We start from the raw sequence: 14,487 nt of genomic DNA, 5'->3' as shown, positions 1-14,487 counted from the left end.
ATTAAGTGACTAATTTCCTTACCCTGTCTCAAACTCAGAAGACCTATTTAATGCATTATGGAAATATATTTCCCATGAAGTCTATGTTTTGAAGTCACAGCTCATGTTTTTATCTTTGCCTTTGTTTCCTGTAAGCGAGGGAAATGTGGGTTCTCGTTCGAATTGCTGTATATAGGAAGATTACTGGAAGCATATGCTTGTAAAGCGAGCAAGGGACTCAACTTGTTCTCTACAGCAGGCCTACACAAAACCGTTCTGCAAGTATATGTGTGAATTGAATAGTCCTGCACCAATCCCCCCTCGCTCACTCAATGCACAGATCATCTGAGAGATACAAATAGTATGTGGAACCATCGCTGTAACAGCTAAACTACATGTTTAGCTGATGTTGCACATAAACACACCATAGAATAATGTTCCGTAAATATAGTGCTGTTCTGTCACAGTTTAAGCCTGAGTTAAGGCAGACTTTTCCCCTTCTGACAGACAGGCATGAGAACTAGCCTGCCTGGGGGTGTGAGTCGGTAGAGTGCCAACCCTGACACAGTCAAAGACTAAGCTAACCTTTAAATTGGCATGGTTTGCCCCAAGGAAGCACGCATTGATCTGTGCTGAAGTGCACACACCTCCACACTCTTGATGTGCTCAATAGTCTTGCTGGGGAGACCAGGAGAAGTTCACGTGACTCTGTCAACTCTGTGGTTGTGTTGGTAAATCTTTGACGGTTACAGCTGAACTATTCCTCCGAAAGCTAAGAGGCTCAGTTAGTTCTGCTGCATTCATTGTAGCTACAGATACAGTGTCCATCTTCTTAATGGGTGTAGTCAAGAGAAGAGCAGATGGCATAATTTTATCAGCACATCACTCTGTTCACTTTTCCCTTTGGGACATCTTTGGGAATGTTGTTTGGGATGCAGTATGGCAATGATGCGTCATTGATTTCAGACCCATCTTATACTTTTATTCAGGCTGTCAAATTGAAAAGATTTTTGGGAAATAATAGATAATATAATAGAAATAATAGAATAATAAGTCTTGGTTCGCTAGTTATGCATTGCTAAGCACTTTGCCCATTATATAACACCCCAATAGAATGTGGAGCACACTTTGAAGGTCAATAATTAAATAATTTGTTCTGAGCAAGAAGCAAAAACGGTGTTCTGTTGCCCCTACTTAGTATGATATTGAAGAGACGTCTGGGGGAAAACATTGCCTCTTACCCCTCCCCATGAGCTCTGCCTTTTTCTTTATCCCCCTTATCACTGCTTTCCTCCACGGTCCTGCGTTCTGGAAAGATGCACATCACAACTTTTCCTGCCCCACTGAACAGCTCTGCTCATTAATCAACATTTCAATGGGTTGTGATTTCCTGCAAATGCCTTTTCATAATTCACACCTCATTTCGCTCACACTGGTGGTTAAGCGTGGGGATCGAGCCTTGTCATTTATAGTACGAGGGGGAACCCTATTTAGGGGACACACATGGCACACCACAGAGACGGTCTGTATGGAGTGTTTACATTAAGTCCTCTTCATGTCACTGAGGCTGGAATTAAATCAAACCCGCACTGTCTTAAAATAGCATTGCTCCTGATTCAAGAAAATGTGTTTGAAACAAAAAATAACTAGTATTTTGACCCAGAGTTTTTGGTAACCTGCAAGTCTTGATCGAATTCCACCCAAATTCATGCTCCAAGGCAAACATATTTTTATTCTGGGTGATGTCCTTAATATTAACTCAGGTCATGGATCTCCCTGGGCTCAAAGGGCAGGGATAAGGCTTTAGACCGACTTTGATTAAAGTTTTTCACGTTGAAGTGTATTGTCTGAGTCGATCATTGTGCTGTATTGTGGTCATGACTCCATCGGCCATAACAAAAGGCGTATTATTTTGCTTGGCTTAGTAGTGGAGTCCTCCAAAAACACACATTTTCAAACTATTTTTAATAAAAATAAGATACTGCATTATCACCACAGGACTTTCTTTTATCCTGAATATCTGTATTTTGAAAAAGGAAGGACACACACATCAGTTAACCTCCCTGATCCCTGAAATGAAAAAAGGATGCATCACAATAGCATGTAAACACATTGATTAATCAAGGGTCGTCACGCAGTAGGAATGACAATTGAATCAGTGCTTTTGTTTGATATCATAATCACAGTATAATCAAGGAGTCAAGGCAGATCTTTCATCCCCTGCTGGGCTGTGTTTTATGTGTTCACTGATAATATCGTGTCAGGGTAAAAAAAAAAAGAGAAGCAATTCAATTTGGCTCAGTCACAGCCCGACTGCACATTAAAGCGATAGAAAAAGTATTAAATCCAGTGACTTTATTCCCAACTGGCAGAGCAGTGCTGGGTTAGATATCCTGCGAAAGATTGCTGTTTCAATTTCATTCCCCTCTAATAGTTTAATGAATGCGTGAGCAACATTATTGTACTTAGAACCCTGATATTATCTCCTATCTGTTGGGACTCGATGAAGATGGAGGGAGAATAACAAAGCATCCTTTATTGAATTGAGCTCTAGCCACAATTTCTCCCTTCTTGTCCTATAGTCCTCTGTTCTGCGGGTGTGTGTGTGCACGCGTGTCTTTCTGTGTGCGTGCCCCGTGTGTGTGTGTGTGTGTGTGTGTGTGTGTGTGTGTGTGTGTGTGTGTGTGTGTGTGTGTGTGTGTGTGTGTGGCATTGCTACTTGACCATCTGGCATTACACATGGACAGTTGTAGACAAATCCAAATAATATTTCATTCCAGGAAAAGGCTTAGCAGTTTTTGAGAAACCTGACGACACCAAGAGATTAAATATACCAAAACAAGACAGTACAGTCTAAATCCCTGTAGTCATCACTGCATTTGGTTGACATCGTTCCTTAGCTAAACACAGCTGTGTCATTTCACTATGAAATGAAGCATTGGAGAAATTAAAATAGACAACATAACAGCTGGAAGAGACTTCACGTCTCTCTGAGGGGATCGTCTGTCTTCTGTGTTTTTGGCACTCTTGGCACTCTCCTATGGATTTCCATACATCTCTTTCACCTCCAAATCAGATCAAGATGTCAAATAAATACACATTTTGATGTCTATCATCAGACAATATGATTTAACCTGTTAGTACCCTTACAATAAAGAAGTGTGTGTCCTGTATTGTTCTCAAAGTATATTCTACCTGGTTCAGTACATCGCCATTCATTATCAACCCACTAGTTTTCTCCTGTATTTCCCCTATCATTGCTAATTCCCTGGTGTTTCCACCAAGCTCCTTTCTCACCATATGGTATACGGTGACACATGGGGGTCAACGACAGCTATCACCTTCCTGACTATTACTTCATACAGTATGCCGGTTGCTAAGATGTAACTTCAAAAATAAAGCATTTTAATGTGTCTGTCATCCTAGGCCCCAGTCATTAAGAAAAAAGATCTTAGTAAATTGCACACAGCCTGATTAAAACTTGGGGTGTTGAAAGGTGATGAGAAAAAAATGAATGGCTTACTGTCACGTGATGTGGTGTATTGGGCCTCGGAGGCGTGTGTGTGTGTTCTCTAAGTTCCCATATTTATCCCCTTTGGGCTCATGATAGATCAGGATATAGCGCTGTGCCGTTATTTATGGAGCAGCCATTGAGCGTTTACTGTTGCCGTTTAGGAATACTGGGCAATTGTTTTGCCATGTTTTATTTGTTTTCTTAAACTGCCTCATTTTATTTGTTTTCTTAATCTGCCTCATCGACACCATGTCTATTGCCCATACTCCAACGCTGACGCTGATCAATATCGCAGCCTGACAGGCTCGTATAACAGCACTTCTAAGGCTCTCCAGTGTGAGTGAGTCAGCTCTCCCTCTACCCTCTTCTATCCTCCCCTCCCACACTTCTCCTCCTCCTCACACTCCCTCTCCTCCTCCATCTCTTTCTACACCATCTGAGTCCTTCATTTCTTGCCCCCCCACCCCCCTCCCTCTCCACTCTGCATCGCCATACAGTACACAGGAGTCACAGATGAGACCCAGTATCGATTATCTGAGCAGCAGTGCACTGGTGCGTGTAATCCTCCATAGGAATGTTATGGACGGAACTCTGATAAGATAAGGTCTGATTGTATCCCTATAGAACCTGTAGTGAAGTTGAGGTGCTGTTAGATCTTAGTGAGGAGCAATACGATCCTGGTGGCATGGAAATGATAGATTCTGATCAGACCCATGTGCCATTAAGAAGATGAAGAAGCCTGCATGATGTTATGAGCAATATATTACTGTATAGACGCCATAACGACAAGTTCTAACAGTCAAGATCCAGAATGATACTGTGGATGACAGACACCCATGGGAGCAGTACAGTATTGATTGGTTTAGCTGCATTGGACTGTGGTGTGTGTGTGTGTGTGTGTGTGTGTGTGTGTGTGTGTGTGTGTGTGTGTGTGTGTGTGTGTGTGTGTGTGTGTGTGTGTGATGTCACAGGGTTAATGTTAGCCATAGCCTGATACAGTATGAACTCATTGCCCTAGCACACCAGGATTCAGTGCACTTCTCCAACAAACCCTGAGGATGTGTTTATCAGACTTCGATCTTATCAGTCTACAGTCTTCTTATCACAGGAACACACCATAGCTACTCTATCTGCAATACAGTTATACTGCGACACTAAATGTCTCTTTAGCATGGCCTTATTGCAGATAGCTGTGAGCAAACATCACAAGGCTTTCGACATAAAAGGGGCTTTGAGAAAGATTAAGCACACTTCCTGAAATAGGTAGTTTAAAAATATCTCACTCCCTGAAATTGACCAATTTCAATGAGATACGTGTAATTTTAAGGCTCTATATTAAACTCTACACTGCTCTATACTAAAACCATACAACATGTAAAATGCCTCTTTTTATCAGAACTGTCCATATAGCCTAGGCCTATGGTATCTCCTCACATGTTCAGTCTTTCCGCCACTTAGCAGCCATGAGATGTCAGTGAATGGGTGATGTCACACTCTGAATGCTATCCTACAATTCCCAGGGGTGACACTCCACTCTGGCCTCCCAGACATCTAGCCATCCATCAGGATCAAATGATCTGTCAGCTGGTATTATGTTTGACATCAACATCACTCTGCTGTTATTATGGCTGCCCATCATCCAAATAAGATAAACCCCAGATATGCCCCAACAACAATAACAGCCGCCACTACAATCGCAGAGCAGAGATGTTACTGGGTTGTTTAGATTTTCATCAAATAAGAGGTATTTGGGGTGTTTGCATGCACTAATACAAATGTCCATGCATATTCAGTGTGTTTTTTAAGATTTGAAAAGTTTTTTTAAATTTGTGATTGTGTACAGTGGGTGTCGCATCAGATTTGGTTTTGGATTACATAAAAGGATGGTGTCAAAATCACATAAGATAGCAGACAACCTATTGTTCTGTCCCTTTTTGTCGTGTAATCACACCATGAATGTAGGCCTACACTAAACAGGTGCAATTGGCGGTGGGTTAAAACATACAGGAAATGACTGCTACATTTAGGACAAACCTACTACCGAAAGCTTGTCAGCAGTTGGATTGTGCAGTCATCTAATTACTAAAATGTCAGAGACTGTCTGGTAGTACCGCTGTGTGATAGCAGCACTGTCAGGTTATCACAGCACTAACTCCCTAAACTCTGCTCTAGCAGAGCTTTCAAATCACTCCACTAATCTGGAGTAAACACACACCATATAGGCCTCAAGTCATTTTAAATAAGTCACTTTTTATCAGGCCAATTTGGGGGGATTATATCTAAGTACTACCGTTTGCTGATTTGAATGGTATTTTGAAGTGCTGTATGCACTTATGCGGCATACACTTATGCTGCATACTTGTGCTGTACGCAATATTCCTTATCCAAGTGAGAGTCTATAATTGACATGCAGTTTATCCATGTGGTTGAAATTAATTTAGAGAGCTCTGTTCTGATTGCTTTCCCTGATTAGCCAATCAACACTTCATCAAATCCCCACTGACTCTTGAGGGGAACCCTGGGAGATGGAGTTCTTCATCACTTTCCTCATTTTTGTTAATTAAAGCAGACCATCTCGCTGTCTGTCTCCTAGTAATTGCTGGGTCCTGATCAGAATAGATACACTACATGACCAAAAGTATGTGGACACCTGCTCGTCGAACATCTCATTCCAAAATCATGGGCATTAATATGGAGTTGGTCCCTTCTCTGCTGCTACAATAGCCCCCACTCTTCTGGGAAGGCTTTCCAATAGATTTTGGAACATTTCTGCAGGGACTTGCTTCCATTCAGCCATGAGCATTAGTGAGGTCGGGCACTGATGTTGGGCGATTAGGCCTGGCTCGCAGTCGGCATTCCAATTGATCCCAAAGGTGTTTGATGGGGTTGAGGTCATGGCTCTGTGCAGGCGTTAAGATTTCCCTTCACTGGAACTAAGGGGCCCGAACCATGAAAAACAGCGCCAGAACATTAGTCATCCACCAAACTTTACAGTTGGCACTATTCATTGGGGCAGGTAGCATTTATCTGGCTTCCGCCAAACCCAGATTTGTCCGTCGGAGGCGGCGAGCTTTACACCATTCCAGCCGATGCTTGGCATTGCTCATGGGGATCTTAGGCTTGTGTCTGGCTGCTCAGCCATGGAAACCCATTTCATGAAGCTACCGATGAGCAGATATTGTGCTGGCGTTGCTTCCAGAGGCAGTTTGGAACTCTGAAGTGAGTATTGCAAACGAGGGCAGACAATTTTTACACGCTACGTGCTTCAGCACTTGGGGTCCCGTTCTGTGAGCTTGTGTTGACTACCACTTTGCGACTGAGCCGTTGTTGCTTCTAGACATTTCCACTTCACAATAACAGCACTTACAGTTGACCAGGGCAGCTTTAGCAGGGCAGAAAGGTGATGAACTGACTTGTTGGAAAGGTGGCATCCTATGACGGTGCCACGTTGAAAGTCACTGAGCTCTTCAGTAAGGCCATTCTACTGCCAATGTTTGTCTATGGAGATTGCATGGCTCTGTCCTCAATTTTATACACCAGTCAGCAAAGGGTGTTGCTGAAATAGCCAAATCCACTAATTTGAAGCGGTGTTCACATACTTTTATTTATACAGTGTATGTTGACCTCTCTCTCTCTCTCTCTGTCTCTCTCTCTGTTTCTCTCTCTCTCTCTCTCTCTGTCTCTCTCTCTGTTTCTCCCTCTATGTGTGTCTCTCTCTCTGTTTCTCTCTCTCTCTCTGTCTCCCTCTCTCTCTGTCTCTCTCTCTCTCTCTGTTTATCTCCCTCTCCTGTGCATCTCTCTTGCCTCTCCAGTGTCCTGACGGGCTGCGGCCGATGAAGGATGGCTCGGGTTGCTATGACTACTCAAAGGGCACGGACTGCACGGACGGCTTCAATGGGGGCTGTGAGCAGCTGTGTCTCCAACAGCTGGTGCCCCTACTAGACAACCCCAGCTCCAGCAACATCCTCATGTTCTGTGGGTGAGTCAGCCTGAGGCAGGACACATACAGCATCAGGGAAGAAGCCCCTTTAAAATGTCTTCTTTCCTGGGCAACCTGGGTCCAACAATATGTTCTGTGGGTGAGAATTAGGCCATTGTTGATAACACAAATAGAGCATAAGAGCAGCTCTTTGCAATAGGTTGTCTAAATCAGCTGCTATTGAACTCTTAGATGGTATAAAGACAGCTATAGCCTTTCACCAAAATGGATGGCCAAAAAATACTGTTAGAAACAACTGTGAGAGTGATCCTCATTTATACATGTCAACTGTGAGATTGATTCTCATGTTCACCTCTTAATTGGCAGTTTATGAATGTTCTACAGTATAGAACGTTGATATGGAATTCTACTGTAGGCTACTTCAGAGTCTGCCAGTGTATCTATGTTGGTTTCATTAGCATTAAATGGGTGCTTTGTGGTTCACAGCCATTTCTGAAGTAGACAATGCTGAATGTGCAAATCCAACCACAGTTTTCCTTTAACGCAGACAAGTCTGGGATTAAATGTTTGATGTGCTTACACACTTTCATTTGAAATATTAGACAGCTAACAATACATACTTCTGCAATCTATTAGTTCTTTGAGCTCGGTACACGTTCTCTACTGGGAAATGAGGATATTGTGTGTGTGCGTTAGTAGAGTCCAAAATACTAATGTCTCTGCCTCTGCATGATGTGCTTGTTACACATAAACCCCCCTCCCCAACCCAGGTGTGTGCAGGAGTACAAGCTGGGGGGGGACGGTCGCTCCTGTCTCCTCCAGACAGAGAACTGTGAGGGGCCAAAGTGCCAGAGGCAGGACATTCGTTTCAATGACACCCTGTTTGGGGAGATGCTGCACGGCTACAACAACAAGAGCCAGCAAGTCAACCTGGGACAGGTCTTCCAGATGACCTTCCGGTAAGTTCTCCCCCAATCACTTTGTGACATCTGGCTTTGGCTTGTCGCTTTTGGGATACAGCTAGGTGGCAGGAGCTTTCCCCAAAATGTTGTGGCACCTGTAGTGGTATTGGGCTGACTCTTGGTGGCATGTTGCTTTGACTATTTCGACCTGTACTTTACACCACTGGGTTTTTAGACAAGGTGGCATGACAGAGATAACGAATTAGACTAAAGCAGAAACAGGCTGGTGCCCAGACTTTTTCGTTGGTTAAGTGACTCTATGGACCCGTTGTGTAAGTTTTGTCCTCTTTTGTATGGTTGAAGTCAGCATATAAACTACCAAAAACAATGCATCCAAGTTGGAGCATTGCGACATTCGTTCTCATCAGTCCCACTACACAATAAGAATCCCAATGAGATCTTGGCGGTTCGAATTCACAGGATGTATTCCAGAGAGGAATTTCAGGATAAGTGTCAACATGAGTAAAAGCAGTGTTTTCTTTTATCAGTACTGGTGAGTGAGATATCTACACGGTGGACAATCCTATTTGCAGGTCTAACACAGCACAGCACAGCGCTGAAGTTTCTCCATTAGAGGAGGAGTGTTGAGACAGACAGCACTGTCAGCCCTCTCAAAGCCCCAGTGTCTGGCAGATAGCAAAGACAAATGTTAGCTGCAGGGGGACGCTGCCATAATCAAAGACAACGAGGCAGGGACTGTCTGCCTGTCTGAGGCACACACACACACCAACATGCACGCATACAGATGCACATGCACACACTGTTGCTCGCACACACACGTGCGGGCACACACACACATATACACACACTTACATGCCAAGAAAGTGCCTTTCAATCAAGCACTGTTGATGAGCGCTGTCCAGTGATGATAACAGGGATGATAACAGGGATGATAATGCTAGTCTAAGCAGTCCAGAAGATTTGTTTCTGCCATCAGGTCAACCCAATCTGCTTCTCTTGACTCTCATCGATCTGACTGAATTGTTCTATGGATTATATGGCTTCTCTCATCTCTTCCAATTATGATCATAGGATAACCCACACAGTCTGAACAGCTTTCTCCCACTCTATAAATATTGTGTGTATGACTGTATTTGTCCAAGCAGAGGACAGAGTCACCATTGACAAATGTCAGATCTTTTTTGTTCTGAATGACTGTGATCAAGGGGACTCATTCATTTCATAACAAACTAACTCAAAAGGGTAAACTAGGATGGCTGTTATTGTATGATATAATAAGTTATTATTCAAATGTCACAATAGCAAAGCCAAGCTGAGGTGTGAAAGTCCATAATTATGTCCAGAAGCTATTGTTTGTTGCATGTATCAGTATGCAGGTGTTGAAAAGTTCTGACACACTGTTCTTTTCATCCCAATTAACCCTTGGATAAATATGTTTTGTCTTAATAAATGTCCATCGATATGTCATTTTTCCCTTTAAAGCTGTAATTCTTAATGCTGCAACCTAGACTCAGGTGTAGACGTAATATAGTAAATGTAAATCTGTCTCCATTTAGTATGATATGTTATGAATTGCAATTTTTTGTGGCTAACGTTAGCTAGGTGGCTAACGCTAACATTAGTTAGGTGGCTAGACTGGGGATTAGGGGTAAAGGTTAGGTTTAAAGTTAGGAGTTAGAATTAAAGTATGAAGGTTAGGGTTAGCAGTTGCAAAGTAGCTAAAAATTAACAAGTAGTTGCAAAGTTGGCAATTAGCTAAAATGCTGAAGTCGTCTGTGGTGAGATTTGAACACACAACCTTTGGGTGGCTAGATGTTTGATGTTGCTATACGCCCAACCATCCACCCCGACCAACCTCCTGTGATGTGTGAAGCTCCCCACCTCTGCTTCATCAACAAAACCAAAACAATAACAACAGCCGTGGGGCGGACAGTGGCACTGGTTCCATCTTTAAAACTGCAATATAGAAAGCTGCAATAAGTCACTAGTGGTCATCCAGTGTGATGCAACAGTAACAATATTGTGCCTCTAGCCTGCCTGAGAACCGCTATATTCATTGGTTTTCATTTTCCCTGTCGGGTCGAATTTTCCCGCTAGATGTTATGCTGCTCATAATGAGCAGCATAATGAGCAGGTTGTGATAGGAGAACACTGAGGATGGATCAACTCCACAATGTTACTCCACAATGCTAATCTAATTGACAGAGTGAAAAAAGAAAGCCTGTGCATCGTGTTTGCAACAAGGCACTAAAGTAACACTGTAAAAAATGTGGCAAAGCAATTAACCTTTTGTCCTGACTACAAAGTGTTAAGTTTGGGGCAAATCTAATACAACACATTACTGAGTAGCACTCTCCATATTTGCAAGCATAGTGGTGGCTGCATCGTGTTATGGGTATGCTTGTAATAGTTAAGGACTGGGGAGTTTTTCTTTTCAGGATAAAACATTTCCAGAATGGAGCTAAGCACAGGCAAAAGCACAGGCAAAATTCTAGAGGAAAAGCTGGTTCAGTCTGCTTTCCAGCAGACACTGAGAGATAAATTAGTCTTTCAGCAGGACAGTAACTGAAAACACAAGGACAAATCTACACTGGAGTTGCTTACCAATAAGACAGTGAACATTCCTGAGTGGCCAAGTTACAGTTTTAACTTAAATCTGCTTGAAAATCTATGGCAAGATGTGAAAATGGTTGTCTAGCAATTATCAACAACCAATTTGACAGAGCTTGAAGAATGTTTTAAGAATAATGGGCAAATGTTGCACAATCCAGGTGTGGAAAAGGTGATTCTAACACGTATTGACTCAAAAATATATGATCAAAATATATTAGTGTCTTATTTGTCGTACATTTTTCTTCAAATTTCTCTTCCACTTTGACATTAGTATTTTGTGTAGATCTTTGACAAAAACGGACAATTAAATCAATTTTAATCGCACTTAGTAGCACAACAAACTGTGGAAAAAGTCAAGGGGTGTGAATACCTTCTGAATGCACTAGGGCTGTGCCCGTCATGAAATTGCATCAGCCAGTGATTGTCAAGCAACGACCTCCTTTTCCACGTGGGAAAAAAATGGTGGACAGAGACTTGCTAGCTACGTTAGCTAGCTAGCTAGAATTTTCTACAAGGAATCTGCCTCCCCCCCAAAAAGCTTCTCCCAAGTGGGTATGATACCTACTCCAGTTGCCTGCTGCACTGCTGCCCTGGCCTGTCTCCCCCTGTCTGGTACAGGTATCCCCACCACACTCCCCCCTCTCTCCCGAGCTTTCACTCGCTTCCAGCACACACGCACTGTTGGAGCGAGTGACTCTGAACTTACAATGGCTAGCCCCATGTCGTTATAATTTTTTCTTGTGCTATATGCAATTTGCCTCATGACTCCTGCATGCTTTGTTGACTAGGAACTTGCTTGTTTACCCAACTGTGGGACAAACTATGTTTGTCAGCACTGGCCTGTACCCTAAATGCCCTAAACTCTCTCCTGACCCCTTACACTAAGTCTGAATATGTCCTGCTAGGTGACCTAAACTGGGACATGCTTAAACCATTTGACCATGTCCTAAAACAATGGGACTCCCTAAGTCTTTCTCAGATTATTAACAATCCCACAATGTATGACTCCAAACACCCAGAAAAGGCTACTCTCCTTGATGTTATCCTCACAAATATTCCTGATAGGTATCAGTCTGGTGTTTTCTGTAATGAACTTAGTGATCACTGTTTTACAGCCTGTGTTCATAATGGCTGCTCAGTGAAACGACTTGTCCTGATTTGTAATAGACACTTATTAAAAATCTTGAATGACCTGGCCTCTGTAAATTGGTATAGAATCAGCTTGATCCTTGGGCCTTCTTTTTTTATTTTCAGTGGTATTGTTAACAAACAAGCCCCAATAAGAAAATGAGAATTAAAAACAGGTTCAGCCCCTGGTTCGACCGTGATCTGGCAGAGTTACTCCACCTCAAGAATGTAATTTGCCGAAAAGCTTAGCACATGCATACTCAGGCTGACTGGCTCTCGTTCAGGCAAATGAGAAATAAGTGCACTCAGGCTATCCGGAAGGCAAAGTTGGTTACTGTAAAGAACAGTTCTCTCTCTGTGGGTCTAACCCAAAGAAGTTCTGGAAAACGGTTAAAGACCTGGAAAAATAAACCCTCCTCCTAACAGTTGCCCATTTCCCTTAATGCTTAATCATTTTCCCAAGATAACATAGCAGTCAGACGTCCTTTGTCCTTGTCTTGTCGTGTCCCATATACTGTATATATATATATATATATATATATATATATATATATATATATATATATATATATATGTCACGTCTAATCAAGGTGGGTGGAATCAGGCGCAGAGAGCAGATAACGATATGAAAGTTTATTCTCCGGTGAACAAGAAACACGGTCAACCCAATACACACAGGGTGAACAATCCAACACAGGATAAAAGACGAACCGGAGAATAACAACACAAGATACACCGACAGACATAGATGACAAATAAACAATCCCGCACAAAACAAGGGCGGGACAACCTACTATATATACAGACACTAATAAACTAAACAACACACAGGTGAAACCAATCAGACAAAACCAACAGATAACACGAAAAGGGATCGGTAGTGGCTAGTAGGACGGTGACGATGACCGCCGAGCACCGCCCGAACGGACAGGAGAGCCAACCTCGGCGGAAGTCGTGACAATATATATATATTGTGGATTTCAGATTTGAGGTAAATAATACTTCTTTTTTTTAAATTGGTGAGGCGGGTTGCAGGAGAGTGTTTTGAAGTTGAGTTTTTGGAAAAGAAAATATATGAAAGATATGAGATATCGAAAGGTGTAAATATATATATATATATAGGTGTATATATATATATATATATATATATATATATATATATATATATTTACACCTTTCGTCTCATATCTTTCATATATTTTCTTTTCCAAAAACTCAACTTCAAAACACTCTCCTGCAACCCGCCTCACCAATTTAAAAAAAAGAAGTATTATTTACCTCAAATCTGAAATCCACAATAGAAGCTAACCAGAAGCTAGCCAGAAGGTAACCAGAAGCTAACCAGAAGCTAGCCAGTTTACAGTTTGTGGTCATCAGCTATCCCTTAGCTCGAAAATCTATCGCCAGTTTTGTACAACGCGACTCAGACCAGAACATACCGGAACTATTTTTCTCTCCATATCTCAAGCTCTGGACATTTACACCTGGATCGCGCAGCTAGCTAGCTGCTATCCGTGTGACTATTGGCTTACGTCGATCCCGGAGCAAACATCAATTATTCCGAAGCTAGCCAGCTGAAGAGTTCCATCAGCCACTCCTGGGCTACAATCACCTATCCAGACCCGTTTTACTGCCTTTGCGGAGCCCCACCGGGCCTTCACGACTGGACTACCGACGTTATCTGCCCGAGGGAGTTAACCAACTGGCCCCTCCGTCGCGACGTTACATGAACGCCCATCTGCGGCCCGCTAATCGTTAGCTGTCTTATCTGCTGCTATCTGAATAGGTCTATCGGACAATTTTTCTTGGGTCACTATAACTATATCTATTTTGCCAATTGGATTGATCCCTTCTACCACACGGAACCCCACTAATCTACCGACGGAAACACACGAGGTGGCTAAAAACAGACCTCCATCCTCTGCTAGCTTGCTACCGATGGCCCGGCTAGCTGTCTGAATCGCTGTGACCCCAACCAACCTCACTACCCCCTGGACCCTTATGATCACTTGACTAAGCATGCCTCTCCTTAATTTCAATATGCCTTGTCCATTGCTGTTCTCGTTAGTGTTTATTGGCTTATTTCACTGTAAAGCCTCTAGCCCTGCTCACTATACCTTATCCAACCTTTCAGTTCCACCACCCACACATGCGATGACATCGCCTGGTTTCAATAATGATTCTAGAGACAATATCTCTCTCATCATCACTCAATAGGTTTACCTCCACTGTATTCACATCCTACCATCCTACTGTACATTATACCTTGAGGATATTTTATCGCCACCAGAAACCTCCTTTTACTCTCTGTTACAGACGTTCTAGAAGACCAATTCTCATAGCTTTTAGCCGTACCCTTATCCTACTCCTCCTCTGTTCCTCTGGTGAAG

General features: G+C 42.7%; 1 protein-coding gene across 1 annotated transcript in view; it reads left to right on the top strand.

The window, feature by feature from the left end:
• The window catches only part of LOC115123043 (astrotactin-2-like), a 267,117-nt gene that overhangs the window by 77,171 nt on the left and 175,459 nt on the right, over positions 1-14,487 (top strand). Inside the window, exons 8-9 of the mRNA XM_029652338.2 lie at positions 7,306-7,472; positions 8,204-8,392. Of these exons, the coding sequence (XP_029508198.2) occupies positions 7,306-7,472; positions 8,204-8,392 (356 nt within the window). The remainder of the gene's footprint in view (positions 1-7,305; positions 7,473-8,203; positions 8,393-14,487) is intronic.

Source organism: Oncorhynchus nerka, linkage group LG4, assembly GCF_034236695.1.
Source record: "Oncorhynchus nerka isolate Pitt River linkage group LG4, Oner_Uvic_2.0, whole genome shotgun sequence".
Lineage (NCBI taxonomy): Eukaryota > Metazoa > Chordata > Actinopteri > Salmoniformes > Salmonidae > Oncorhynchus > Oncorhynchus nerka.
Note: the sequence above shows the minus strand (reverse complement) of the source record. Positions and strands in the feature narration are given on the sequence as shown.